This window comes from Buteo buteo, chromosome 27, assembly GCF_964188355.1.
Source record: "Buteo buteo chromosome 27, bButBut1.hap1.1, whole genome shotgun sequence".
Taxonomy (NCBI): Eukaryota; Metazoa; Chordata; class Aves; order Accipitriformes; family Accipitridae; genus Buteo; species Buteo buteo.
In genome coordinates this window covers 3,629,377-3,656,712 of record NC_134197.1, presented here as the reverse complement: position 1 = coordinate 3,656,712, position 27,336 = coordinate 3,629,377, and the positions used below count along the sequence as shown (strand labels likewise).

Below are 27,336 nucleotides of genomic sequence, written 5' to 3'. Positions count from 1 at the left end.
CATTCTGACTTGATGACAGGTTTATTTACGCCCAATAGTAGGAGATTCGCACTGACATGAAGTGTTTCAAAGGTGTTTGAACAGTGAGAATCTTCAGATACATAAGAACTACAGAAAATTAAAGAGCCCATTGATTTAAGGGGTGAAGCACTTAAAAGAATCCTACAACAAAGTTTTTACGTTTAAAATAGCGAATTAAAACCCAGATAGCATTCCAGTATGTTATCTCCAAATAAAATCCTGCACTTTGAGAGTTGGATAGAATTCTATGTTCCGGGTAGAATTGTTTTCTTTGGAAACAAAGATCTATAGCATTAGCCTCACTTAAACTTATTTCCACTGCAGAAATGTATTAGTCTGTTGAATACCTTCATGCCAACTTTATAGAAACAAAAATTCAAATTTCTTTCAGTATGAACAACTACCTATCTAGCATCCTCCAGAACACTAAGGTCTTCTAAATATCCTTTTGTTTAGGTCTAATAAATTTGATCTAAGAGTAAACGTTATTAGGAGATACTTTTTACCAGAAACTTAAAATCATACATAGCTGTTACGTATGGATTTCCTATAGTGATTTCTGCTTTTCAGCAAAACTGCCTTACAAGGACTTTTTAATATGCTCATCCTTTTGGGAAGAACACAGTTCTTATTTAATTTAATAGACAGCAGCCAGCTACACCAGGCATACGCAAATTATAATGCAGAGAATTTACTTAAACTCTACCCCTCTCCCCCCACCATACATATGATAAATCTGCACTTTGAGCCAACTTTAAATACAGAATAATGAGCCAGTAATTATCTTGTACGTGAACCACCACTAGTTTGTATCCTTCCCTGAATAACACTTTTTCTTTTTCAGAAGAGAAAAAAGGACTGCTACAGAAACACAGCAACATTCAAACCCTTTAAAACAAAAGGTAGATTATTTAATGCATTAACGATGTTAATCTGAAGATAAATAAATCCACAACAGACTTTTAAGTTTCTTTTGAGATTTCCTTTTTCTTTGCAGAGAATATTTCTGATATTATACAGTACTGAGAGGGTGTTCTTTTATTTTCTTAATGTCCAGGTGAAAAGCAAAGCTCAGTTCTCTCTGCTCTCTTCATGGAACTCCTCAATGCCCTATTCCAGGCGTGATTCTTTTCATAAGCTTTTACTTGAAAGCGGAGTGGTGAACAACATTAATTTCAGGAATAACTGGATGGTTTGGTCCCTGAGTCATCTTCTTGAGAGCCCATACTCTGGAAGGGAGAGAGTTATTTCTTTTCAAAAACAGGTCTGAAGGTTTACCTTTGAGACAGACAGTTCTTTGAAGTTAACAGGTAGGAAAATAAAATGCATATGAAATAACATGCACTTCCTCTTTGTTTTAAAGCATGATGTTTATGCACATAATATTATTATTATGTAACTATTAACACTGTAAACACTGACATTCAGTGCAACATACTCACTGCACTGAATCTCTTACATACTCTTACAAGACATTAAATCAATTACCTTCTGCACAAACTGAGGATTCACAGTGATCTCTTGATCCATGGCTTTCAGTCGTTCATCAAGCTCTATACATTTCAGCATCTTAAAAATATATATAAGTTGATTACTTCGTCCAGCTTGTACATGACCTTCAAGACATTTCATGGCTGTGCTATGTAGAACCAGTAACTTTTGCCATCACAAAAGTTCCGTGTCAAAATATTCTCATCCCTCATCTACCAAACAAAAGTGCCAGACCATTTTTTATTGCCTTATTTTGATCCATGTCTTCCTAACAATCCTTTTTAAGGCCACTGATAGACAGTCCCATGTGGGTCAACCACCTCAACCTACAGGAAGGTTATCGACGGCCAGTGGAAGAGATCCTTGAAGTCTAAAACTCTAAAAACAATCCTTCTAATCCATTTGATTCAAGGAACTTCACATCACCAACATCAGGCAGTCAGTCTACTGAAACATCTCAAGCTGTACAGAAAATACAGCAGGGAACACATTGACAGTAATTGACTATCAAGCTAAAACCTTTAAATACCAGTATGGTAAAATACTCAAATAATGACTCATAGTCCTCAATGTCTACATTTAAGTTACCTACACTGGCTTCTCCCAGCAGCTCTCTGATTACAGACTAAGGTTCTTCGGTAGGAATTCCAAAAGCAGTTAATATCTTAAAGATTTACCTCCTGATCAATGTTATGAAGCATAGCTGGATTGTTATATTTTTCAGGATTATCATGGAAACAGACCATACCATCTTTCTGATTAATACTTGCAAAGATTTCACCATCTTCTATCTGAAATGAGAGAGGGTTTAATTTAAGGTATCACTAAGAACAGAATTTCAGATAACTACAACACACAGACTCCTTGTGGAATCATCTTTAACTTGTTTGCTTTTTATTTCCTAACAGCTTCCCAAAGACAAATGATGCATGCCTTATCTTCAGCAGCGCACATCTTTGAAGATATTTTGAGAACAGTCTAAACACCACAGCAGACCGTTCTTCAGCCATTCAGAATACGGACTGCCAATCCAAACATGGACTGCCAATCCAAACACTTAAAGAGTCTTGCATTGGATCAATTTTTAAATTAGGATAGTTTACCCAATTCACAAGTCTTACCATGTGGAGGACATATTTTTCTGCTTCTTGGGGCCCCGACAACTGCACTCGACTTGCCATGTCTTGTAATGACAATGTTAAAAATGTCTGAAATTTAGAAAGTACCAAACCATTAAAACTAGATGTTAAGAACTTTCCCTATCAATCCTTCATGGCCTATGCAATCTTATTTTTGAAGTCCGATGGGAAGGAACAAGTGGAACGCATAGTTATTACTTACAAAAGCATCATGAGAGTGGAGTCAGTTCCTTCTCCAAAGGCATTAATTTGTTACTGTGCACATATGCAGACCAAACCAATGGAGTCATTACTCCATTTCTGCAATTCCTTTTTACCCCAGACACAGTCCTGACCATGTCCAACCTCTTCCCTCACCTTTTTAAATGAATAAGGTGACTGTCCATCCCTTGAATTTCCTTCAAGAGATGCGTGTATTACATTCCTTCTGAGGTTAGTTCTACTGCAACAAACATTTGAGCTTGCCAAAAAAGAGCTTTCCCTTGATCATCTTTAAGGATTAATCTGATCTCTCAGCTGAAGGAGCACATCACTCCACTGCTTCTTCTTTTCCTTTTACTTCAGACACTTCCAAAATCTGTCCTGTTCACTCACTCTTCTCTAATGAAGTAGCCTGTAAAGTTCAGTTTTCCTATTTTTTGAATAGAGATTAAGGTCATTGGGTAGCAGTGCTCACAACCTTTTTGATTATGTGTGAAAATCTCATGAGCAAACCTCTCTGATAGACAGACATATTGAACCACCTTTTAAATAATGCATAAGTAGCCAACTGAATTGGTTTTCTATATAGAGTATTTTAATCTCATTTGTTTCAGAGACAAAAATCTCAGTTTTAGTCATTTCTCCATGGCATTACTACATTATCATTTTGCTCTGAATCAAATACATTTCAGAGATACACTCTTTGAGAAAAACTAATCACAATTTCTCAGCAAAACAAACCCCCTACATCTTACCTTGGTTAGCCTCTGAATATTCTTTTTGTAGAGAGATGACAAGCATTGCTTAACCAGCCCCATATTGTTATCCCTTGTGAATGTTTCACTGTGTTTGTTCACCAGATTTCGAAGCTCCGAGGGTTTATTGGTTGAATAAACTTGCGCTAATTCATGGTAAGCATTGCTAAGGGGCTGCAATTAGAAAAATGAGAACCCTTCTTAAAGAACATGGTGTTCAACCAGCCTCACAAAATCTATTCACTACTTTAACATTAGAAGCTATGCAGGCATAAAAGTAAATTTATGTAAAGTAAAAGTAAAAAAATAGCTCGAGCATCTCTCAAAAAAATGTGATGCCCATACATGGCTTTACAGCAGCGGTGATATATCCCCGTACACTACATCTGTAGTACTGCAATATAAGATTTAGTAAACATCATTCAAGGACCTCTGTGTGACAGTTCTAGTTATGGCAGCACAAGAAAAAGCCCATTAGCTGACCAGCACACAAAGTAAGCTGAGTTCAAGGTAAATAGCATATTGACTAGTCACTGCCCATCCATTACATTTGTTCTACCCTCTAAGACAGTGTCATCCTTCACCACAATGCATCACAGCATAGACAACAGAGAATCAGAGGGTGAAGGCCAGTTCACCTCAATTACTTTAAAACGGCAATTGTTTGAGCTTGCTTATTAGTATCTGAAGTTAGGAGGAGATTTTTGGAACTCTTTAAAATTTTGGTCACAAATCAACAAACTCGGTGTTAAATGAGAACTAACTAAATTTTTAAAGTGTGTTATTTACCTAGGATCAAAACCCTCTTGCTATCAGTTTTGTCTTCCACCCTACACCTCCTAATCAGAATGCTTATAGACTCCAAACTTGCAGCTTTTTCAGAAGCTTTTATTCTTTATAAAGCTGGAGTTTTGCAATAAACTATTTAGCATTTTGTACTTCGACTAGATGAAGTTAGGGGTTGAATGTTTTTACAGGGACACTGCATACTAAAAGCCAAGTGAAGTCTGCGTCTTGAGTTCAAACTTAAAGTCCTACCAAGGGAAGTGCAGTATCAGTGAAGAGAATATTGGCAAGTACTATTCAACCCTGAAGTTTTTTCAAGTTTAAGTTTAAAAACCTGTATCACAAATATGAACAATACAGTTTGTTTGTAATAGATGTAGAAGTTGCCAGACAATCTTTAGCTATTGTACACTAGAAAGGCAGCAAGAGATTGTACTCTGGCACATTGTGCATTGTTTCCCATGATCTGCAATGTTAAACAGTAGCATCGAATAAGGGTAGAAAAAAAAATCATTTACAAATTCAGATTTGTTATTCTATTATTTAGCTGTATTTGCAAGACTTACCTTAATGAATCTACCAACTATCTGGGAAGTGTATTTTGGTAGCTGCTGAACTTTGCCAAGTAGTATCAAAGAAACTAGAATATACTTTTTGTATGATTCCAACATAATATGACTGACTGCCATGGCTGGAGTAGTTATTGCCTAAGCAAGCAAGAAAGAAATGGAATAGAAATTTAGTATACTTACTGCTAGATCCTGGTAGCTACTGCATTAACAAAAATCTCAGTTTAAAGCTGCATGCAGAAAGGATACAATGACATATGGAATTCACCTTTGAGCATTAAAGCTTAACTAACTTCTGTCAAAATCAATTATCAAAAAAATGTCCTGAAAAAGTAAATTCTATACAAGCTACTCAAAACATATCATGTTACAGTGATGCCTACCTTACAATAACCCTGTTAAGATGAAATCAAAACTTCTTGCCTTGGTATATATCTAAAATCGTACTAGAAATCACCTGTAGCTACCTGTTACCAGGAACTATTACACAGTTCCTGTAGACCCTGGATTTACACAGATCCTTAAAGAGGATTCATAAAGCTGTTCCATCATCAGATCTCTTATTAAAGTATGCTGAAAGAGTTCTGCAGAATAGGGAAAAGGGATTTTAGTTTACTATAATACTGCTAGCTACTCCAAGATCTGACCCTTGTTTACAGCAAAGAAAAATGCTGCACCAGTTTATTTTGCACATTTGACAGCATTTCCCTCTCATACACACACAAAGTTTTCCCAATTTTGCTCTTTTCTCTTCTTCCACAGAAAAAGCAAAAGCAGCAAATATTGTAATAGCCTTGAAGAAGTGTAACCCCCCCCCCTCATAAAATTAGCAACAGTCTTCACAAAACCACTGGACTATTTTTTAAGAATACACAATTTTGAATGTCAGCCTGTGAACTGTTTCTATGCTAGCAGTAACAAGCAGGCATGTGAAAAATATTTATAGTGAGATAAATTTAACATCAACCTTTGAGTTGCATAGTTTTATGGTGCAACAGTTACTTGGCTGTAAGAGACCTTCTTAAAGGAAAACACCTCTAAAGACAATTTGCTTGTTACTTCACTTTATACACTAAAGAGTACCATTCAGGCTGTATCTTTCATAAAAGAGCTAACAGTGAACACTAACCCAAATCTGGTTTTATGTATTACTATGATGAACACACATACTAAACCAAAACCTATGTGAATGATGAACAGCAGTATAGATCTGTTAGTAGAATTATATCCTTAAGATTAAGAATGCTTGTACTTTATGTTAGGTTCACAGCTTTTATTGCTATCCTTGGCGGCAATTCAAAGATGATATGTTCTCTGAGCACTATTACACATGCTACCTTTGCCTTTCAATTGATCACACTTTAGACTTACTATTTTAGTTAAAGTTACCTGTTCATAAAAGTAGAGTGCTCTTTCAAAGTTCTTTAGCCCAGTGTATATCATCCCACCATAGTAGTAGTAACATAAAAAGTGCTTCGCATCATATGCCCCATTCTCTTTACAAATATCCATCATGTCCACATCTAGATACGGGAGGGCAGGTTTAAAGCATTTTGCTAACAAACAGAGCTACAAGAAAATAAATCAAGTTTTCATAAATTAGCCATTTCCTTTCAAATTTCCACAAGGAAGAAGTTGAAACAAAATTCATCTAGTATTATTAATAAACCTCACTCCTCCAAGAGTGAAAAAACAGTGCATGTCAGTAGTTCTGTAACACAGATTATACATTGTATCATGATATTTGGGAAACCCTTAACACAGATTGTGAACTGTTGTAAATGATCCAAATCTTAAAGAAATTAGACTCTGACAAAGCTGCTTGAAACTCCAGGCCTTCCAGACTACCATGCTGGCAGCACTAAATATTGCACTAAACGTTCCTGTCCAACCCTAAATCCCAGGAGTCAAGAATGAGACAGAAGTGTAAATCCAGGCCAAAGACATCGAGACAAACATGCCTTTTGTCAAACTTGAGCAAACTGAATCTGGATATTACACTTATACTGCCTAAGACAAGCTGTGTGTGACTTTCAGCCCAGACAGAAGGGATGTCAAAGGACTTTCAGAAGTCATCACAAAACCAAAGATCTGGGGACATGCACTGAACATTTAAAATTAATGGAAGTGGATTTTATTTCAGTATATCATATTATTTATTACTAGAAAAAAAAGTTAAAAGCCATTTTTACATTGCAATATGTGAACATACATTTCCTCAAAGGGTTTTAGGCATTTTATAAGCTTTTACTCTCATAAAAAGCCCTTATAGTCCCCTTACCTGGCAGAGATCTGCATGTATTGAGGTCAGCTGGTTTGTGTTCATCTGCATCTTGTCTATGGCTTGTCTGAGAATGCTAATTCCTCGCAGGGGCTGTCAGAAATTACATCTCTTTCAGATAATTTCTCATAGATGGCAGCACATTGGATCTTATGTTGACACTTACAAATGAAAAATAACACTAATTGACAGGTTCCATTAAGTAATAGTTAATTTGAGGTTCCCTTTTTGTAGGATACTGCAGTCTCTCAGAAAATAAAATTAACCTTGGCTATACAACTTCTCCTGATAAACTAAATGAAGTCATCAATTCTGCTCCACAAAGCCAATCTCCAGCAGGAATACAGTAATTTGTATCAATAAGAAAACCTTTCTTGACCCCATGACACCATCTAAACTCCCACCAAATAATAAAGGCAAGGCTCTTTCTTTACTCCACTTAGACCAGACTTGATCTCTACTTTTATTTCAGGCTAGATTTCCCTAAATTGGCCTGAAAAAGTCAGTATCTTAGCAACAAAAACATTGGTCAAATATTTCTTAAACAAGTTTCCTTTTTATATTTTAATGCATTTAATTAAGAACATTATATAATACTGGTAAGAATAACGAGAACTGAAACTAGTATCACTGACTCACCAGCACTAATAATCTTTGCAGCGCTCTCCCTACTCACACACACATTGTCTGAAGAACATTCTTGGTACTACACAAACTAGGAAATCTGTGAGAGAGCATGTTTTTAGGTGACTCTACCCCCCGTCCCCTCCAGATTTATCTTCCTTACATTTGCCTTAAAGAAATTTTAAAATCTTTGTTTAGGTTCATTACCTCTCAGTAAACAAGTAAGAAGCTGCACAAAAGTACTTAACGTGAAGTTAGTGGCAAATCTTTATGAAGCGAGTAAGATACCGGTAACATCCCCTTTAAGAGCTTGGACATGTAGGTAGCTTATTTGTACCAGATGATACTTGCTCACCTGTTTTCTCTCCACAAGGGCATTTGTTAACTGGTGGCACAGGCCAGCAACTAAATACAGTAAAACACAAACAAAAAACCACAACACAGTGAAAAATCAGTAATACCAAACTATCAAAAAATACATAAAGTCTAAAAGTAAGCTTAACTTACAAGTGTCTGTTGCATATCTAATGTGTTCTCCATTACAAGTGCTGATAAAAAGCTGCACCTGTGAGAATAATGTTTCGAAGTCAGGGATGCTGGGCATAGAAAACTTCACAAACCTGAAACAAACAAACAAAAAGGTTTAGCACTTTAACATTTGGAGATTAATAAAAAAAGCTTCATCTTCATCACTAAGTTTCTGCAGATGCATGTAGATACTTGCAAACAAATTCAAGGTGTTTATGACAGATGGCATACAATTTCCCCAAGAGCTGCACAACATTTGAAAATACACTTTTCATGCACACCCCCATTCTCAATCTAGTGCAAACTACAAACTACAATTTAGAACAAAAAGTATCTTTGTTTGCCAAAGTATCTGGTACAATAGTTACAATCATAATAGAAACACTGGCTAATGATGATGAATTATAATACTCAGCCACGCAACTTCTCTGGATGCTTTTGCCTATCCTACAGCCATCGCCTGCTTGAATGTGATCAAGATTTCTCAACTATTAGATTATTAGATGTGTATCTGTTGTTAGGAGCTCTTTCTCTTCACTTCCAGTTTCTCTCCATCTCTGGTGGTTCCTTAGCACCCTATAGACTGTAGCCTTGCACACTGCTTCTTCTGCAAGATGAACTATGATTACACTCATCTGAGGGCATGAAAACTCTAGCTACGCATCCTACAAATGTCACAAAGACATACAGAAAGAACTGTTTAATGCTGCTGGAAGGTACCCAACCCTGCTCATACTTCAGTTGCTATACACTGTAATATGCAGTTCAAACCTACCTAGATCATGAACTGTCCTTCCCTACAAGGCTTATCGCTGTCCAGGTTACGTGCTGCCACCCCTTCCCTGTCTCTTCAGAGAGTCTTATTCTACCAGCGTAGGAGTTTGCCATGCCACAGTTTCAGCCAGGAGAGCTTTCCTATATACTCCATTGACACCATCTCTTCAAATAATACATTTTACATATTATTTCTTACAAACAGTTATCTTCCCTCCTCTACCTGTTTTAATGACTGTTTTCATGTACCCCATGATATGATTCTTCTGCTAACGCAGTACTGATGCTCTGCTTTTTGTAAATTCTTTTTTGTAAATTCCATAATGCATTTTTATGAGATTCTAGCGAATTGTAATACTAAGTGCACTATCACTATGTATTACAGTCATTTTGTTTCAAATGGGTAGTAGAACAAGTACTAGAATTATGATCCTTCCCTTAAAACAGAACTTTAAAATAATAGTGGAACCTGTAGACGTTTCACTTGCAGTTAGGTACAGCTAGAAACAATAGTTTGAGCTTCAGGGCCAAATATCATTACCCTACCTCAGCATCACCAAGGCAATTCAGGTATTATCTTAAACTACAGAAAGCAGCAAGAGCCTCAATGCTGTCTAGAGACAAATACCCAAGAACCATGATAAGAACCCATGTTTCACTGGAAAAAAAATGTTGCTTCAGGCTTACAGTTCAATGCACTACTGCCCTGCCAGTCAAGTTGTAAAAGTTAGTTTTATACCTTTTTGCTGAACATGCATGGAAAAATAAAGACAAACACGAGAAACAGATACAGCCTTAAGGAAAACAAACCCCCAATATTACCATTTGACAATAATGACATTTACAAGCTCCAAAGGTTTTTTTTTTTCTTTTGAAAATACAAATTTGCCTTAGTATTTTTATTAATAAAATGTGCATCACCAAGGGAAAGTAAGCACCATTCTAAGAGATGCAGATTGAAAACATTTAGGTCCAAAAAAAACACATTTGGTTGACAATTCAGCATGTTGCCTGAAGTTTTAATACCAAGATATTCAATTAAAAGAAAGCAACACTTACAAGACAGCAAGAACACCTAGTGAGTGTTCCTGCACATCCAGGGCACCAAGCACTGTATCCAGATGGGAAAGATTTTTTGCTAGCAGTTCTCCGCTTTTATTGATCAGTTCACAAAGCTGGGTCATTTGCCCTGAAATATAAAACATAGTTGTCAAACTCTAATTAGAGAACACTCACATATTCCCATATTTCATTACACCTTGCTTCCCTATATAACCTGAGGAAAAAGTAGTATCACCCAGAGATTTTACTTCTCTTTAATACGATAGGCATTAGTTTCCAACAAGTGAGGTACTCACCATATGTTTTTTATAGGGTGACAGCTAAGGTTCTGGCCTTTAGGATTGCAAAGGAGGCCCTTGGAACACAAACGTAACATGAAAAGCGGCATCAGCTCACCTCTTTAGAAAGGGGGCTTCAGGGTTTCGTATCGATGCCAAGCTCCATCTAAGTCAAGTCTACAAAGCTTTGACCAGCTTTTGTGAGGCAAAATTTTGCCTCATGTGGATAAATTTACCTACACTTGTGACTTCTAGGTGTTATAAGGGAAAAAACAAAACCAAAACAGTACCAAAAATAGTTTCTTCCACTTTCTAAAAAATCCCAATACCAGAGCTTGTTCCTTGCTGCTTCTCAAATGCCCTATCCACTTTTCAGGTCTGCTCATAAGCATTTTTTTGAAGTAGACATTAAAATTACAACTATGTACCTACAACAAAAGGATTTAAAAACCTGTTCTTAAATTTACTTCAATTAATTAAAACTACAATGTTATTCTATTGTTGTGAGCTATGAACACAGCATTAAAGGCAACTATTTTGAATTAGGAAGGTACAGTAAGCCCAGAAAACCTTATACAGAAAGCAGACCAATTATCATGAACTGCTTTCAAACTCTTCTTCCCCCCACAATTACTTGAATTAAAACTACCCCTTTCTGAAGCAGAGTATTGTTTCAGTGTTCAATCCTTGCAGATTAGAGAGAAAAAAAACCAGAGGTTCTCTCACTCTTACAAAAATCTTCATAAAATGAGGAATAGTGCCTCCATTCATAGAGATTTACACTATCCTCAACTCTCTGGCCCTTTCTTTGAAAAAGAAAACCTGGGAAGCCCTAGCAATGAAACAGAACTTTTGATCCCTCTGTTACTTCAAAGCCAACAAATGGGGGACCAGAGCCCAGGAAGTCCAGAAACCTGTCCCCAAAACCATGCTCTCCATCATGAATTAAAACCCCAGGCATAAGCACGGAAAGGAATAGGGTTTGTAAAATGCTCTGTGGTTTGACAACAGTATTCAAGTACTGCAAAACCTTAGTTCTGGTGTCCTCCCTAGTAGAGAAATCTACCCGTACTACAACAATCATCTAGCATTCCCCTAAAAAACAAAGCAAAAAAACCCCCAAACAACCCTCTACCCACAAACGCACACTGAACAACTTGTAGTCTAAGTAGAAATATGCATACCAGGCCCACCTAAATGTCCATTTATGTCACCTCCCATGCAGCCAAACGCTGATAACCAGAAACCAACACCATCGCAAGTACACAGACTTCTCCTGTGTGCTCTCATAACCTCCAGCAGCCTGTATGGTGTCTGGATTTACTGTCTCACAGAGAACATCTATCTGGCTCATCCCTAATGGGAGAACTTCCACAAAGTCAACCAGTCTCCCCTTGAACCCTTTGCATCCACAACACCTCGTAATAAAAAGTTATCCAGCTAAACTACACACCTACAAAGAATCACCTTTCATCTGGTTTGTACCCGCACCTTGCAGGTATAATTTGTCTCTTGTATCCGATATCCCCAGCAAAAATACTCTATATTTAATAAGTTAAACCAAAGTAAGAGAAAGTTGGAGCTCCACCCAAAAGTAACTGACAGAGACAAAGCCTGGAGCCATAGGAAAGCAGGAAAGAGGAAAGCAAAGCATCAATTTTTGATCAGTTCCAGGGACCAAACATCCCCTGCAGAGAAACACTCAGAACACATTTTAGGGAGCATCAACATAGAAAGTTCAAGAACTAGGAAACGCTGTGCCCACACACAGGAAAATTAGGGGTCTGGCAATAAAACTACAGAATTCTAACTGTGGTTATTAAAACACTTTCTGAACACTTGGTTATGGCAACTCCAACGTCCAGCCTCAGGCCTCCTGTCGCACACTTCCACGGGAAGGCAGGACTCTTCTGTCCCCAGGAGCCAACACTTCCAAAATGGATTTTAAAACACACGTGCCACAAGTTGCACACTCATCAGTTAGGTGACAGGCTGGGCTACAGAATGTTAGTTAAAGCCCCCGCGATGCCCGCTCCTCCCCCCCGCCTCCACCCCCCGATTTTGAAGGCTCAGATTTTGGCACGGCCGCCGGTGCCGGCTTCACTCCGCTCACCCCAGACCTCCACTTACCGAAAACCACTCGCTACCTTCCTACCGCCTTGGATGAAGGGCACAAGCCGGCCCTTCGTGCCCTGTCAAACCGGCGGCTACTGAACCCCTCCGGGATCCCTCCGAGGCCCCCTCTGCGTACGGCGGAGAAACCCTGAATTACAGCCCGGGCGGAAGGCCCCACCGGAGCCACCAGCCCCTCGGGGGAGCAGGACCGCCGGACCCGCGCCTGAGGGAGAGCCGTGAGAGAGGGGGCAGGCCCCGGCCCACCTCCACACACATACACACACCCAAGCGGGGCTCCACCGGCCGCCGCCCCCTCCTCCTCCTCAGGCCCCGCTGGTTCCCCGCCGCCAGCCGGGCCCACCCGCGGTTTTCCTCCCCGCACGGTCACCTTGGGCCGAAAGCTGCCGGACGCTGTTGACGAACTGCTCCAGGGCCGACGCCATCTTGGCGGCTGGCGGCGCGGCCGCGCGCGCTGGGGGCGGGGCGGGGCCGGGGTGGGGGGGGGGGAGGGAGGAGGGAGGGGGCGGTACTGAGGAGGGAGGGCGGGAAGCGGGAAGGAACAGACCGCTACGGGCGCTGCCGGGCCGCCAGCCAATCAGGGGCCTCTGACGGGGACCGCGCGACGCGTCGCTTCCGCCGCTTCGGCGGCTCTCGCGAGAACCGCCGTCGCTATAGCAACGCCCGCCCGGAAGTAGCGATCCCGCGTCGAGGCCCTCTCAGGGCGAGAAGCCGTGACTCAGCAGGGCGAGGGGGGTGACGTCACGATGGCGTCACCACTCCGCCCCGTGTCGCGGCCCCGCCGGGCCGCCGCCCCTCTAACGGCGACACGGGGCCCTCGGCGGGGGAGAGGGGGCCCGCTCCCCGGGGCGGCGGGTGTTGAAGGCCCAGCCGTTGTGCTGAAGGGATTTAATTCCTTTTATCCCCTCTGAGGGGGAGAATACGGTGGCTGAACGTGGGGGTTGTCGTCCGATCCTGTGTAATGTTCGCCCTACTCTCAGGATTTGCGTCCTGCATTCAGGTTGATTCAGTTTATATAAATGGAAGTGTATTTTCCATCCCCGCAGGAGCTGAAGTGGTGAAGTTACGCGGCCCTGAGCTGCTGCGGGCAGGGAATTTGTCGGTCCTTTAGTATACCATGAAGAAGAAGGAAACCTTTCTGCCTGTCATGGGGACGTGTACGTATTCTCTCGCCGCTTAGCGAGAAACATCAAGTTGTGTTGAAATCCCATTCCTGGCAATAAGCAGCATGCCTCCGGGGCAAGTGAAAGCAGAATACAAACTTGAAACTTCACAGGTTTTCCCTTCTAACCTCCCTGTAACATTTACCGTCACATACAGCCTGGCTGCCAGTTCTGCTCCTTCCTTCGTTCACGCTGTGACCTTCCCCACATCACCTGATCTCTACAGCTTGTTTGCCCTTTCTGCGAAACAAGGACAATATATTCCACTGGAAGACATTCTGGAATTGAAAGATGAAATATTTTGGAACCGCTAAGCCGTATTATTGCTGTCAACCAAAATCTTTTCTTTCCCAGCTCAGCGGTTGCCTAATCCTGTTAGTCACACTCGGAGGCCTCCCCCTTCTTTAGCAGCTTTAATCCCCACAGTGTTTTTTGACCAGAGTGATCTTTGGTCTTGTGTCAGAACACGCAGACCTTCACGGTGTGCTGTCAGCGCTGCTTCTGGGTCCAATTATTGTCTTTTAAGGGTTCCCGTCACCCGTGGGGACAGAGCTGTGCCACAGCGAGTGAGATCCTGGGCAGAGTGTGCCCCCTCCTCATGAACTGGTCGAAATGGGTATATTTTATGTCAAGGCTTAAGCTGCAAAAATCACATTACGTATGCCCCCAAACCACGCACAGTTGCCCCCAAAGACGTACCCAACCCCTGCACCAGGCAGAGACGTGCATAGGGGCAGCAGGGGGGTATCGGCAGCGGCTGGGGCAGAGAGAGGGTCCACAGCGGGCAAGGGGAGACAGAGCGGCGGCGCGGGGTACCCCCGAGGCTGAGAATTAGGGAAACTGAGGCAGGGGCTGGGTTCCCCGCCGGATTCGGCACCCCGCCGTCCCGCAAAGCCCCCCGCTCCGGGGAAGGGGAGGGAACGGGGCTCGGGGCAGGCTTAAAGCGGGCGGGAGGAGCGGTGGAACCGCGCCGTCGCAGGGCGCTTGTGCCGCTTTAAGGCGGTGCCGCCGATCCGGGCTCGGTCAGGCACCGGGAAGAGGAACTGGGCTTTGCACTGCCGGGTCGGGGCGAACGCACCGCCGTGCACCGGGTGGCCCCGGTTCCCCCCCCTCCCCTACCCCACCGCTGCCGCCTGCTCCGCGCTCGCTGCAAGGGAGGGATGGGGCGGGGAGGGAGAGGAGGCGCTGGGGGCGAGGACCGGCCTTTGCATCCCCACCGCAGCCCCTCTGCAGCCCCTCTGCTCCCCGTTGCATCCCCTCTGCATCCCCTCCGCTCCTTCCTTCTGCTGCGAGGGGACGTGCTTGCCAGGGCCGCCTGCTTGCAGGCTGCGTGCTTGAAATAAAAGCCCCCCTCCTCACCCCCACCCGAAGACATCCCCCCCCATCCCCTGCCCCGAGCCCTCTCCTCTACCATGATTTTGCTGAGCAGCTTCTTGCACCTGCGGCCTCGGCGCTGCGGCCCTTTCGCAGGGCTGGGCAGGGGCTCCGGCCCCGCAGCGGGGTCCCGCAGGGCTCTGCGGGTGCTGGTGGACATGGATGGGGTGCTGGCCGACTTCGAGGGAGGCTTCCTCAAGAAGTTCAGGGCCAGGTACCCCGACAAACCCTACATTGCCCTGGAGGACCGGAGGGGCTTCTGGGTGTCGGAGCAATACGGGCGCCTGGGACCTGAGCTGAGTGTGAGTTTATGCATCCCCTGGCTCCGCGCGTGGCTCTTGTTCGCTCTGCGCCGTGCAGCTGGAGCTCCGGCCCCGCGGGACCCACTGGCCCTCAGCTTGCGGGCGCAGCGCTGGGGAGGGCTGCGGGTGCTGGCCGGAGCTCCCACCGAAACACAGGCACAGGTCTGCACGCAGGAGGGCTTCCAGCGGTGCCTTTTTCCCCAGAAATCCAGCATTTTTCATGCACATCTGTCTCTTTTCCCCTGCATGCATGGATGGAGATAGATGCAAGGAAAGGAGATCTTTCAGAACATCTGTTTTAAAATACCCCAAACTGCATAGCTGAGTTTTTCTAGCTCTAATTTGGCCAAGCTGCATGGATTGATACTGTTCCTAGATGGATTATTCAGTTTCTCAGCAGCAATGTGAGGGGTGGGACGCAGCAGAGAAGCTGAGAGCAAACCATGCAGTTGATGCTTCATTTGAGGGCTTACTTAAAATTAAAACGATCCCGAGCCCTCCCACGCCTGAAAGTTATTGTATTCATTTTAACAATTAAAGCCTAAAAGCAGAAGCTCTCTTTACATTGTACTTTATCATTCAACGAAGGGTTGAGTGCTGCAGAAAGTCGGTTTCTGCTTCTACAAGTTCCCCATCTCGATGGGATGTCTGTTGGCTCATCTGCGCATTGCAGTTGCACTAGTTGAAACGTGTTACAGCAAATAAAAGTACTCTTGTCGTTAGTGGTATGATGGTTACAAGGAAGGGAGTATGAATAAGGTCCGGGGCTCTCCCACTGGCAAAGTCCTGAACAGCTTGACGAGCTTAACAAATAACGTGTCCTCTCTAGCTGGGATTGATGAAAGGGAAATGGAGGACATCGTTCATGCGGTAAGGCAGATGCTAAAAGTTTGGCAGGGTTAATGCATGATAACTCTTTTTTTTCTCTTGATCTTAACTACTTTGGATGTGTTAAATGAAGTGAGCTCATCTTGCGTCTGCTGTGATCACGTAAAACCACCACAACCTTGGGCTGAACAAACTTCCACAGACCGACCTCAGGGCAGCCCTGATTTCACCTGTGGTTTCAGACCAGGGATAAAGAGAATAGGAGCTACTCTGTGGCTACGGGCACATGGGCCATTCCAGTCCCCCATCGTCAGAGCCTACCATTGACCTGCTGTAGAAGACCAGAAAATAGGAGCCAAAGAGTCCAATGAGCTGAGGTTCCCAGCTCTGCAAGGGAGAACAACAGGTCAACAATATGCCAAGCACATAGACCTGGAAGGACGGGGAGCCCTGGATGGGCAGGGAAATTCCTCACAGGGAGAGAAGAGAAGAAGGAAATGGAGGGTCTGTCCTGCCTGGCACATGGTGGGATTCCCAGCCTGGGGGATTTTTCCATCTGCTGGGCAGTGTGCTGGCTGCGGTGCCAGAGGGAATTAAAAGAGCCAAGTGGGTCTGTTCTTCAGGATGAACTTAGTTCTTCTCCCATTGAGCTTGATTGCAAAATGCTTTTTGACATAAGTGGAAGCTGAATAGCTACGGAAGTCCTTGCTGTAAGAAGACACTTCAGCGCAATTTGAAGTGCTTTGCTGCATCAGGCCACATTTCTCAGGTGTCTCTTGTGCGACTACAGTCAGTATCTTAAAAATAAAATGTCATCATTGCTCACCGGTCTAAATCAGAGCAACTGGAGTTTGAATGTTTGCCTTGCCCTGTGGCAAACTGTTAGGGTAGCTGTTCTTGTCATGGTGCCAGCAGGCATTTCTGCTGGCTCTCTTGCACCAAATCAGCATGTTTCATTTTGAACATGTACGAAGAAGACTTTTCTTTCCTCTTCTGAACCACCAATGTTTTCTGCTGCTCAGGCAAAAGGGAAGAGTGCAACAGTTGATCTGAGTAGTCTCTCCTTTAAAGTTGGGTGTCTGGTCTTCTCACATTATCTGGGTTTTTTTGAGAAATACAGGGTCTGATTCTGTCATGTCATGTTAAATGCTCAGTGCCCAAATATGTAATGGGTTCATGCATTCATCTTCCCAAGAGCAGGCAAGGTGTGCAGCCAGCGTCTTGGCACAGGCAGCCAGCAGGATGAGGCAGAACTTGACTCCCCCAAGCGAGCCCTGTGTTTGCTTTGCGGCATTGCTGCCCTGAGCCTGGAGTTACCAGCAAAGCCCCAGTTGCTCCTGCTTGCCTGCTTTCTTCCCCCAGTACAGGTGTAGCAAAGGCAAAACGTGGTGATTATACGCGCTAGATTCCCATTCATCAGGCAGGGGGGAGCTGCAAGTCTAGCTAACGTGTCCAACCAGCCTATTTGTTGCTATGAGCTGTGAGAACCAGCATACAAGCATCACTGAGGCTGCTCTCCCCTACCCTGATGCTCTAGTGACTCCTCCATACTGTGCGATATAAGAAGGCCAGAATGGGCTTAAAGTTCCTTTTGTCCCTATTGTCCGACCTCAAATACAGAAACAGAGGTACTGAAAATGAAGATCAATCCTTCAGGGCAGGGCTTCCTTCAAAACTTCTCCCAGCTGCATCTGCAGATGCTTGGCTGCATTGCAACACCGGGAGAGGTCTGCTTCCTCTGCCTGTAGCCACGTTGCAGCACTCCCAGGCTCTCCTCCCTGAGGACCCAGTGTCTGTGCAAAATAATTGCTTTGCTTGGCAGCTGACAAGCCGTTACCTGTTTGAGGGAGTGCAGGGGATGCTGTGCCTTAGAGCTGTGCTGGACCCATCGCAGGCAGCCCCTGGACTCTGTCCTCGTCCCAAGGTTTTGCTTCCCATGGTCTCTCTCTGCTTTGCTTTCCCTTTGCACCATACTAGTGCACCCCAGCTGCTAACCTGGATGTTAAGTGTTTCAAACCCTTGCCTGCAGGTGCTGCATTTGCCTGGTAGACCTTGCCCAGGCATCCTTGAGGAAGAGCATCTGCATTCATCCTGACATGCATTTCATCCTGTAATATACTTTGTCCTTTGAGAGCAGCCCCACTGCTATTTTAAGTGATCTGATTGAGACAAATAGGCCAGACAGCATCTGGAGCTGAACAGCATCACATTACAGCAGGGCTACCGGGCCACGTCAGCCAGATCCACGTGGAAGTGCCCCTCCAGACGCAGACCTGGGGTTTGGTTCAGTTCTGGGCAATCTCTTGTGGTTTGCCTTGAAAGAACGTGCTGCTCCCTCTGTGCCTGGGGCTGCATAGGCAAAACCAAGCCTGCTCCAGAGCATCTCCAATCTAAATTGTATGGGACGGGTGCAGGTTGGCAGGTGGGGAACAAAGGCACCTACAGAGGCAAGGCGGGTTAGCAGGAGGGGACCGGAGCCAGCCCTCCCACCTTTCTCACTGTCACCATCCTCTGACCTGGGAAAGGGTGGGGAAGATGCACGTGCAAGGAGAAGAGTAGCAAGAAGCCCTGTGCAGTAACAGCTCTCTTTCCCCTCACAGGAAAAAGCCATCAGCATCTGGGAATCCAAGAACTTCTTCATCGAGCTGGACCCACTCCCCGGGGCTGTGGAAGCTGTGAAGCAAATGGCAAATTTGGCAGAGTGAGTAGGAACCTGCCGATGGTAACTGAGAATGGACGGGGGAGCAGCAGTGGCTTTGCAGGCTCATCCGCCTCCTGGCAGAAGCGCTGAATACAACATCAGCATTAAAAATACCGCCTAGCCTGCTGGGTGTGGGAGGAAAGAGAGGGCTTTGGCTCCTCGAGCAGTCACCAAGAAAATCAGCCATGTGCAGCCCCTTACCTTCAGCTCTCTGCTCCCAGCAAGGGTGGTGAAAAAGGGATCATGCTTGTCCCATGGGTGTGGGTACACGTCCTGGGGGTGGGATCCTGTGAGACAGGGGATTAATGTCTTAAATCACCCTGGTTTGATCTGTGTGTGGCGGGGGCTGTGCTTTGGGCACCTGCCTGCTCAGGCACGGAGTGACATCTCGCAGAGGCAGCCAGGTGTATCTCAAGAGGGAGCAGGGTCGGATCAGTGTGTTTGGCCACCAAGTGACACTCTGCCCCTGTTTTTATTCTCATGGCAGCACCGATGTGTTCATCTGCACAAGCCCAATCAAGAAGTACCGCTACTGCCCTTACGAGAAGGTGAGTAGGTCCGAATCCCAGCTCCCCCTCCTGTACCGCGCTGCCCAGTGAAAGCCATCTGAACCCCGCGTGCCTCCAACTGTCTGGCTGTAAAATGGCAGCGATATTTCCCTGCTCCACCAGTTTTGTTCCTAAGCATCTTCACAGAGCGGCAGCTCTGCTGTTGGCCGAGCTCTGCCATTTGCATGCACTGAGGTGCTTGGTCTTAGTATTTCATCACAACATCAAAAGCTGCTTGGCTTTAAAAGAACTTGTGCTCCAGCAGCATCCAAATCCTTCCCATTAATGAACTTATTAAGAGAGATGTCCTCCCTGTGTGGGGGCCAGGGCTCGTGCCGTGCGCTGCTGCCACTCTGCTGAGCAGCCCCTGCTCCATCCATCAGCTTTCCCTGCGCTCACCGCTCGCCTCTCGCCTTCCAGTACGCCTGGGTGGAGAAGCACTTCGGCCCCGAATTTCTCGAGCAGATTGTTTTGACACGAGATAAGACGGTGGTTTCTGCTGACCTGCTTATAGACGACAGACCTGATATAACAGGTAAGGGAGGCGCGGGATGGCAGGAGTGACCAGAGGCAGCCTCGAGGGGCAGATGGCATCTGGGGGCGCTGGGCGCTGGTCCCTCCCTGCTTGATTAGGCTCTCATTAGGGGTTTGTGTCCGCAGGCTCCTCGTGTTGGAGTAAGGTCAACCTCTGCGTCTTGTAGAGGAGTTGTCCAGCAAGCCGACCTCTCTCGTTGCTTTGCAGGGGCCGAGCAGAACCCCAGCTGGGAGCACGTGCTCTTCACGGCCTGCCACAACAAGCACCTGCAGCTGAAGCCCCCCAGCCGTAGGCTACAGTCCTGGACCGACGACTGGAAGGCCATTCTGGACAGCAAACGCCTGCCGCCGGGCCGGGCCGCCTAAACACCAGCCTCCCACCGCTGCCTGGGGCTGCGGCCACCCGCTCCTGTCCCTGTGGAGTCCTGCTGAAGGCTGAAACCACAGATGGACAGACGGACAGACACTGTCCGTGCTGCGGAGAGGAAGAGGGGGGTGAGCTGAAGCGCCACAGCCACCCAGACCTGGAGAGCGGACCCCAGCCCGACCATGCCACAAGGGACCAGCAGCAGGATTGGCCCCGTGGACTCAGCAGCCCATCTGGGGAACGTTTCCCCCTGGCTTCTGGGGTCTCTATGCGGCATCTGCACCCCCTGCAAGGCCAGCCTGGCATTTCTGGTGGACGAGGTCACCCTCAGAACGTCAATGCCCTTGTCCGGTGCACCGCATGGCACAGAGCCACTCTCCATCCTCCTCTCTACGTTATGGTCGGTGGGCATGCGGGTGGTTTGTTTTGTCCTCGCAGGGCTTCATACCGAGAGGCTGCCTCGGGGGATCTTTCCTCCCAGCCGGTGTCTGGGGTCTGGGGAGACAAGCGGCTGGAAGCGCAGGGGGAGCAGGCGGACGCTGCCCAGGCTCCCTGCACCAGCTCAGCTGTGCTGTTCCTTGCAGCTGATGCAACGGGACAGCTACATAGTTCCCTGCAGGAAAAGTCCCTGCAGTGGGATATGGGGACAATACCACTTATCCTGTGGATCTGGCCTTGGGGAGAGAGCCCTGAGGCACTGTCACAGCCGAGATGTAGCCGTCCTCCAGCTGGGGGGAGGGATGCCCGCTTGCTCTCATCCCTGAGGAACTGCCGCAGCTTTAGAGCTGGGGCTTTAGAGCTGATTTGGGATGAAGAGACGGGCTTTATTCCCACCTCCTCATCACTTGTGGGCTGCTCACCTGGGGCATCTGTGGGGCAGCGAGCAGGTAGTGGCAGTGCCAGCATCAGCCCTTCCTGGGAGCCAGGCATTTCCTGCAGGAACTCATGGCTCACCCTGCCAGCCAGTGATCAGATGGTAGCTCCTTGGATTTCAAAGCCAGGAAGGTCTGCGCATGCAAGCTGCATGATCACATCACCCCATCTCCCTCCTCCGGGTAGTGTCTGACATCAGCCTGCCAGGAAAGCTCTGGGTGTGCGTCTGCCAGGCACCCTGCTTCCACGCAGAAGGTCCTGGGTGCTGCATCCCACCAGGGTCAGGCACTGGGACAGTTGATGCCACAGAGCATCCTCAAGCCTTCGGTGTGGAGCTGGGTGGAGAAGTGGGTCTGGTGGAGGAGCTACAGCATCGCTGAGAAGTGCGTAAAGCAGAGGCACCAGGGGTGTCCAAAGGGGTTGCGTTGGTGGAGGATTATCACGGCTGCATCCGTGGATGCTGTTTTCAGTCCTCACATACCGCAAGGGAAGAAATTGAGGGGACGTTGCTGTTAAAGGCTGGGGAGCCCATCAGAGATACTCACAAGGCTGTATCATAGGGTTAGTTTGTTCTGCAGCTGCCTGCAGCTCTGCCACTGTCCCGGCTCTGGATGTTTGGGGACGGAACATGCTGCCAGCCGCCCTCGCCTTGTGTCGGGACCCCTGAGGCGAGGTGTTCAGCCACCCGACCGCTACGAAGGGGCTGCAGCATACGTGGCTGTCCGCGCCAGCCACCACCGCAAGATGACTGTGCCGGGGCTGAGCTCTGGGAGCAGCCGGTGCTGCTGGGAAGCTGCAGCTGGGCACCGCAAAGGGAGCGTTTGGACCGAGGGGCAGCTTCAAGAGGGATGCTTTTTGCATAACTGTACCCACAGCCTCTTCTTCCCCTGCCCGGCTCGTTCCTGCCTTCCCGAGCCCACACCAGCCAGGCCTTGAACTGCAGCGACCCAGCTGGCACCAGAAAGCCGCCGCCGCTGCTGCTGCTGCTCTTCCATCCAGCCCCATAGAAGAGACATCCCAGCTGCTGGGGAGAGCCGGGTGTCCCTTCCCTGCCTCCAGCACTGCCATAAGGCAGACACGACCCAGCCGTCCCAAGCGGGAGCCGGTGCTGGGTTTCCCCAAGCAAAGCCCCGGGGATGCGCCGGCTGCGTCAGGGCCGGCATGCGTTTGCGTCACTGCTGACATCGCGGAGGCCGTGCGACCCCCCGCTCCCGCCTGCCCCCACCGCCGTCTGGGATCCCGCTGTGCGCTCCTGCTCTCCTGGCCCGAGGACTTGCTGGCTGCAGGAATAAAATTCCCCACTGGGACACGTAGCCCCACGGGCAGGGGCAGTAGCCAGGGCTTGGCCGGGGTTAGCCACCCTGCGCTGCTTGCTTATGCCTTTGGCTTGCCTCTCCTCTCTCCTATGAGCCCCCCGTCAGCAAAAAACTATGTGAGCTTAAAGCTACATAGCCAACAAATAACCTATTTCAGCAGCGGCGGCTGGCCCCCCACCATGTCCAGGACCTGGAGGGGCTAGTGAAGTTGGTGCTTTCGAACCTGTGCCTTCCCCGGCTGCTGCGGGGTCAGGGATGAAGGCTGCATCGTCTTGGGTCTTACTGAAAGCTGTCCCACCTCTCGGGATGGGGCACATGCATGAAGATGGCACTGTTGGCCCATGGTGGTGGGTGTTACATACCACAAGGACCTTTTATTTTTTTTTTTTTTTTTTCTGTTTAAACCACTGTGTGCTTCTCCGGGTGGTGGGTTTGGTATGAGGGGGTGTATTTGGGAGGGGTGTTTGCAATGTGCAGCCACCTGAGATGCAGCCCCCTGGCCAAGAGCTGCCTTGGCCAGGGGTTTGCAGGCGGGGAGCTGGGAAAGTGGGTAAGATCTGTGGGCAGCTGCTACGGCTGCTGAGCATCACATACCCCTCCGCTCTGCCAGAGCCCTGCTGGCTGCCGGCCCCTTCGTGCAGCCGGTGGGGCCTCCTGGGGTCCGAGCTGGTTTTTTTTTTCCCAGCAGCACCATTTGAACATGAGTTCCCCAAGCCCTCCGGAGCCTTCTCACAGCCCATCCTCAAGCCAAAACGAGCCGGCGTGTCATTACGGCAACTGCCCAAACCAGCCATCTTCCCCCGAGGCTGGGGTGGACCTGAGGGACGTGGCTCTCTGGTGACCAGTGGGTCTTTCCCCCTTGGTGGGAGATGTGATACCGAAGAGACCGTGTGGCTTCACGCCAAATATACTTGAAAGCAGAGCTGGAGTTTCTCACGCATGAGGCTCCGACTTGACGCACAGAAACCCCGAGCAGGTAGCTGGCCTGTTTGCACCCGCCGAGCTCGGGGCTGGGAGGTGGCTCTCTGTCACCCGACAGATCGACCCTTTCAATGTTTGAGCCCTTCTGTGGCCAGCTAAGACGCACAAAGCTTTTATTTTTAAATGCACATCTATAAAGCCGAGGCCGATGAGGAGCACTGCAATAAACACTGGGTTTTATTGGCATCCAGCTTCCTAGAAACAGAGTTTGGGTTTTGTAGTTTTCCGCCTGCGGCTCTGCCCTCCGCGTGGGGACAGGGGGGCTTCGCCTGTGGGCTTGGGCAAGTCCCTGTGTCCAAAAAGCCTATAACCAGCTCCCAGCAGTGCCATTACCCCATTAGACAGAGTCCCTGTGGGCAGAAATAGGGGTGGGTTTAGGTAGAGATGAGCTTCCTAAAGATCTTTTATAATAAAGCCATAAAGCGTGTCCCCCGTTGGGCCACAGAGCAGAAGCAATAAAAGGGGCTGGAGCTGTCACAGGCTGGCTCTCCCCGGGATTTTTTATCTTGTCCATTGCTGTGGGCTGGTCCACATCCACTCACACTGGTTGCGAGGTGTCCACAGGCTTCCCCTGCCCACCGTGGGGCTGTGCCACGGGTGACCGCTGTGCTTGACCGGCACTTGCGTGCTGTAAGCAATGCCATAGCCCTGCCAGACACGCAGGATCCGAGGTGGGGAGGGAGGACTGCAGGAGCATCCCAGCAGGGCTGGGAAAATCCCCATTTCTGGATCAGGCTCTGAGGAGTGATACTCCAGTGGCCTGTCTGGGGCTCCCCCTGCCCTGACCACAGTAGCCGGCGTCAGCAGAGCATGGATGCTGGGACAAAGCATGGGAATTCTTTTTTTCTCTGGTAGTCAGTGCAGCCCTAATTCACTACTATGTACAGCATTAAAAACAGCTTGATTTGTCTCTTCCAGCTCAGACCACTGCATTAGATAGTTGCAAGCACTCAGATTAGCCTGTTCACTGGCGAGTCCAATCCTGCCACACCTTAGCCCCAGCCTAGATGCTACAGCAAGGAAAAACGTGGTCTGTGCCATAGCTCATGCCTGAAATGAGTGTTTCTGGGCCTGAGCCGTGCTTGGCTGCAGCTGGATGAGGTCTGACTCTGCTCCCCGACACTGGAGTCAGGAGTGTCCCATGGGAGGCAGTGACCCACCCCAGCGCACCACGAGACAGCGGGGAGGACGGGGCATTTGCACCGGGGCTGGGATGCGTGGTCCTTGCACTGGTGTGGCTCCAGGACACAACACCGGATGCGAGCAGGATCGCATCCGTGAGCTGGAGGTGCTGTCCCGCTGGAGCCGGGACACCCAGGGAGTCCTGGGCAGCATGGAGGACAGGGAAATTCAGCTGCCAGCTCGGGCAGCACAGCCTGGACTGGGTGTGCATCCCACCCCAGGATGCTGCTGTGGGGTCCATAAAGCTGCCCCGGGGCTGGTTTGGGCAACAAGCACCTCTCTGCCGTTGCAGCTGCTTTTTGGGGCTCCCTGCAAAGCCTGGCAGCAAGCGTTGGGCCCCAGCTGCCTCTCTTTCCCCACTACCCTCGTCCTGCGCTGGAGATCCCAGGTCCCCGGAGGAGACGCTGTCCTTTCCCTGGCGCAGGGACAGAGGCAGCGGGTTTGACACCAGCTCTGCTCTGAGCTGGGGCTGCCAGGCGGTGGCACTGGGACCAGGGCCACATGTTTCCCAGTAAAAAGATGGAGCAAGGTGGAGGGACCGCATCCCCACCAGCCCAGGGAGGGTTGGTGGAGGAGCATCACGAACTGCCGGCTTGCAGCTGAGCTGTGGGTTTGTTGCTGTGTCCGCTCCTCCACGCTCTCCAGCGTGCCTTTTTTCTCCTTGAAAAGCCTCAGGTTGCAGATATCGCATATCTTCCGGGTGACAAGCGCAGTTTCCAAGGCAGGCGGAGGCGGAGAGGAGGGGGATGAAGGTTGTGGTGACCTGGCCCTGGCCCTGAGCACAGGGGAGCACCCTGGACCGATGCCGGTCGGAGCATTCGCACCCTTCCCATGGCCAGGGGCTGCTGGGTGAAGGTGGCCCTGGCCAGAGCAGGACCACCGACCGTGGAGAAAAGGATGTCAAAAGCAAAGACGCCGTCTCTAACGTGTAAGCGCTGCCCTTGGCTGGGCGCTGAACTTTGGCATTGCCCAAACTCACTGGAAAAGTTCCAGGAGGTTTGGGTGCCATCCCAGCCCCTGCGTGAAACCCCTCAGCTGCTGGGAGCGGGGTGGGGGCGCGAGCACCCGACCCCCTTAGGGAATTCACCGCGAGAGCAGCCCGCTTCACCCCGCTCCGAGCTGGACCAAGCTTGCAGGACCCAGCAGGGTGGGAGCGAGCGATGCTTGCGCCTGGACCCCTCGGAAAGTTGTCGCCACGTGGGTGTTTGTTAGCTCTTTCTGACGTTGGCCGATACCCAAATAACTCCAAGCCGGTGCAAAGCTCGGCGAAGGGGGAGAGCGAGGGCTGCAGGGGCTGGCTGGCCCCAGCCCTGACGCAAGGGCGGTGGGTGGCGTGGGACGAAGCCAGGGCAGGGGACGGCGAGAGGATGAGTCACCCAAATACGCAGGAGGGGAAGGAGCGGAGGCAACGAGGGCTCAGCCCACGGCAGCAGCTGGACCGGGGCTTTGCCTCTTGCAGGGCCACTCTGCCTGATTTTGGGAGAGGAACGGGATGGTGCCCCAGCGTCACTGCTCAGGGCCAGGGTCCTGAGCCCAGCGCTGCCCGCGCACCGTGGGCAGAACAGCCGTGTGGATGCAGGAGAAATATCCACTAGAGGGGACTGTGCGATCGTGTGTGGGAAGGTGCAGCCGCCAGCCTGGCTCTGTAGAGCAGGATCCGGCTCCTCTGGCCGCAGGACCAGTGCTCCATCCAGCCCTCAGCCTGCTTGGTTATCCCAACCCAGGCTCCCAATGCCCTCTGCATCACTCCCACTGGGCACTGCCCAGCTTACCCAGGGCCAACCGGAGTACCATGGGGTATGGAGAAAGCAGTTGCAGCTGCAGGCGCTGGGGAAATGTGCTGGGTTGGCCCCAGCCCCCCAGCCAGCAGCTAAGCCCCCACCCAGCCGCTCACTCACTCCCCCCCAGCAGGATGGGGCAAAGAATGAGATGGGCGAAAGCATGAAAAACTTGTGGGTCAGAAGAGGAACTGGGGATCTATAGGGTCCATGTAGAAAATACCCCTGGAAAAAATGCAAGGCTGCAGCCCCCTGGCAACTCAGCGCATCCCCCCTCCTCCTCCATACCTCCCTGCTCAGCTCTGCCCCTGCTCCCCCGCCGGGACCCCACAGCTCTCCCAGGGCTGAGACTCTTCATCCTGTCCCTGCAAACCCGAAATCGCCCAAGGACCCAGGGCCATTACTTTGCTTTTTCCTCCCGCTCACCCTGAAGCTGGAGCCCATTGTGTGGGGCAGAACTGGGGTGGTTTCTGGTAGTTTCCTCTTGCCGTCCCTTTGTCCCCCAGCAGCACGATATCGTCTCCCTCCCGGTAGGATTGATGGGCTTTGCTTCTCTATTTGTTACACAAGGACTTAAGTAATGTACTCCCCAGAGAGAAATAAAGCTTCCTTTGCCCCAGCAATGCTGGGGAGGCCAAATTGGAGCCCACGGTGATGGGCTGCATCAGCTTTCTCATGTCCTTCAAGGCTCCACACGTTAAGCCCGTCCTTCTGGCACAAATCCTGCAAAACGTTTATTTGTGACTG

At 48.6% G+C, this 27,336-nt stretch overlaps 2 protein-coding genes across 4 annotated transcripts; one reads left to right on the top strand and one right to left on the bottom strand.

Moving 5' to 3' along the window:
• Window positions 1–910: 910 nt before the first annotated feature.
• COPS3 (COP9 signalosome subunit 3) lies at window positions 911–13,134 on the bottom strand. 3 transcript variants are annotated; one of them, XM_075058941.1, is made up of 12 exons: window positions 13,013–13,134; window positions 10,229–10,358; window positions 8,375–8,487; window positions 8,223–8,272; window positions 7,244–7,336; window positions 6,352–6,531; window positions 4,960–5,100; window positions 3,608–3,781; window positions 2,634–2,720; window positions 2,190–2,303; window positions 1,510–1,590; window positions 911–1,250 (listed from the first exon to the last, which is right to left on the bottom strand). In XM_075058941.1, the coding sequence occupies exons 1-12, from the start codon at window positions 13,065–13,067 to the stop codon at window positions 1,197–1,199; spliced, it is 1,272 nt and encodes a 423-aa protein (XP_074915042.1). In that variant the 5' UTR covers window positions 13,068–13,134; the 3' UTR covers window positions 911–1,196. The 3 variants fall into 3 exon arrangements, with proteins under 3 accessions (XP_074915042.1, XP_074915043.1, XP_074915044.1); XM_075058942.1 differs by lacking the exon at window positions 3,608–3,781; XM_075058943.1 differs by lacking the exons at window positions 10,229–10,358; window positions 13,013–13,134 and having other exon boundaries at window positions 7,244–7,404.
• Window positions 13,135–14,878: 1,744 nt separating this feature from the next.
• NT5M (5',3'-nucleotidase, mitochondrial) lies at window positions 14,879–24,165 on the top strand. The gene is made up of 5 exons (XM_075058562.1): window positions 14,879–15,481; window positions 18,910–19,010; window positions 19,498–19,558; window positions 19,979–20,093; window positions 20,301–24,165. The coding sequence occupies exons 1-5, from the start codon at window positions 15,218–15,220 to the stop codon at window positions 20,456–20,458; spliced, it is 699 nt and encodes a 232-aa protein (XP_074914663.1). The 5' UTR covers window positions 14,879–15,217; the 3' UTR covers window positions 20,459–24,165.
• Window positions 24,166–27,336: the final 3,171 nt, after the last annotated feature.

Excerpts from the sequence above, each read along its gene's own strand:
- NT5M (XM_075058562.1), top strand. The coding sequence starts at position 15,218 with ATGATTTTGCTGAGCAGCTTCTTGCACCTGCGGCCTCGGCGCTGCGGC. Across the intron at positions 15,482-18,909 it reads GCCTGGGACCTGAGCTGAGT|GAAAAAGCCATCAGCATCTG; the intron begins GTGAGTTTATGC and ends TTCCCCTCACAG. Across the intron at positions 19,011-19,497 it reads CAAATGGCAAATTTGGCAGA|CACCGATGTGTTCATCTGCA; the intron begins GTGAGTAGGAAC and ends TTCTCATGGCAG.
- COPS3 (XM_075058941.1), bottom strand. The coding sequence starts at position 13,067 with ATGGCGTCGGCCCTGGAGCAGTTCGTCAACAGCGTCCGGCAGCTTTCG. Across the intron at positions 8,488-10,228 it reads CTAGGTGTTCTTGCTGTCTT|GTTTGTGAAGTTTTCTATGC; the intron begins GTAAGTGTTGCT and ends TGTTTGTTTCAG. Across the intron at positions 3,782-4,959 it reads TAGTTGGTAGATTCATTAAG|CCCCTTAGCAATGCTTACCA; the intron begins GTAAGTCTTGCA and ends TTCTAATTGCAG.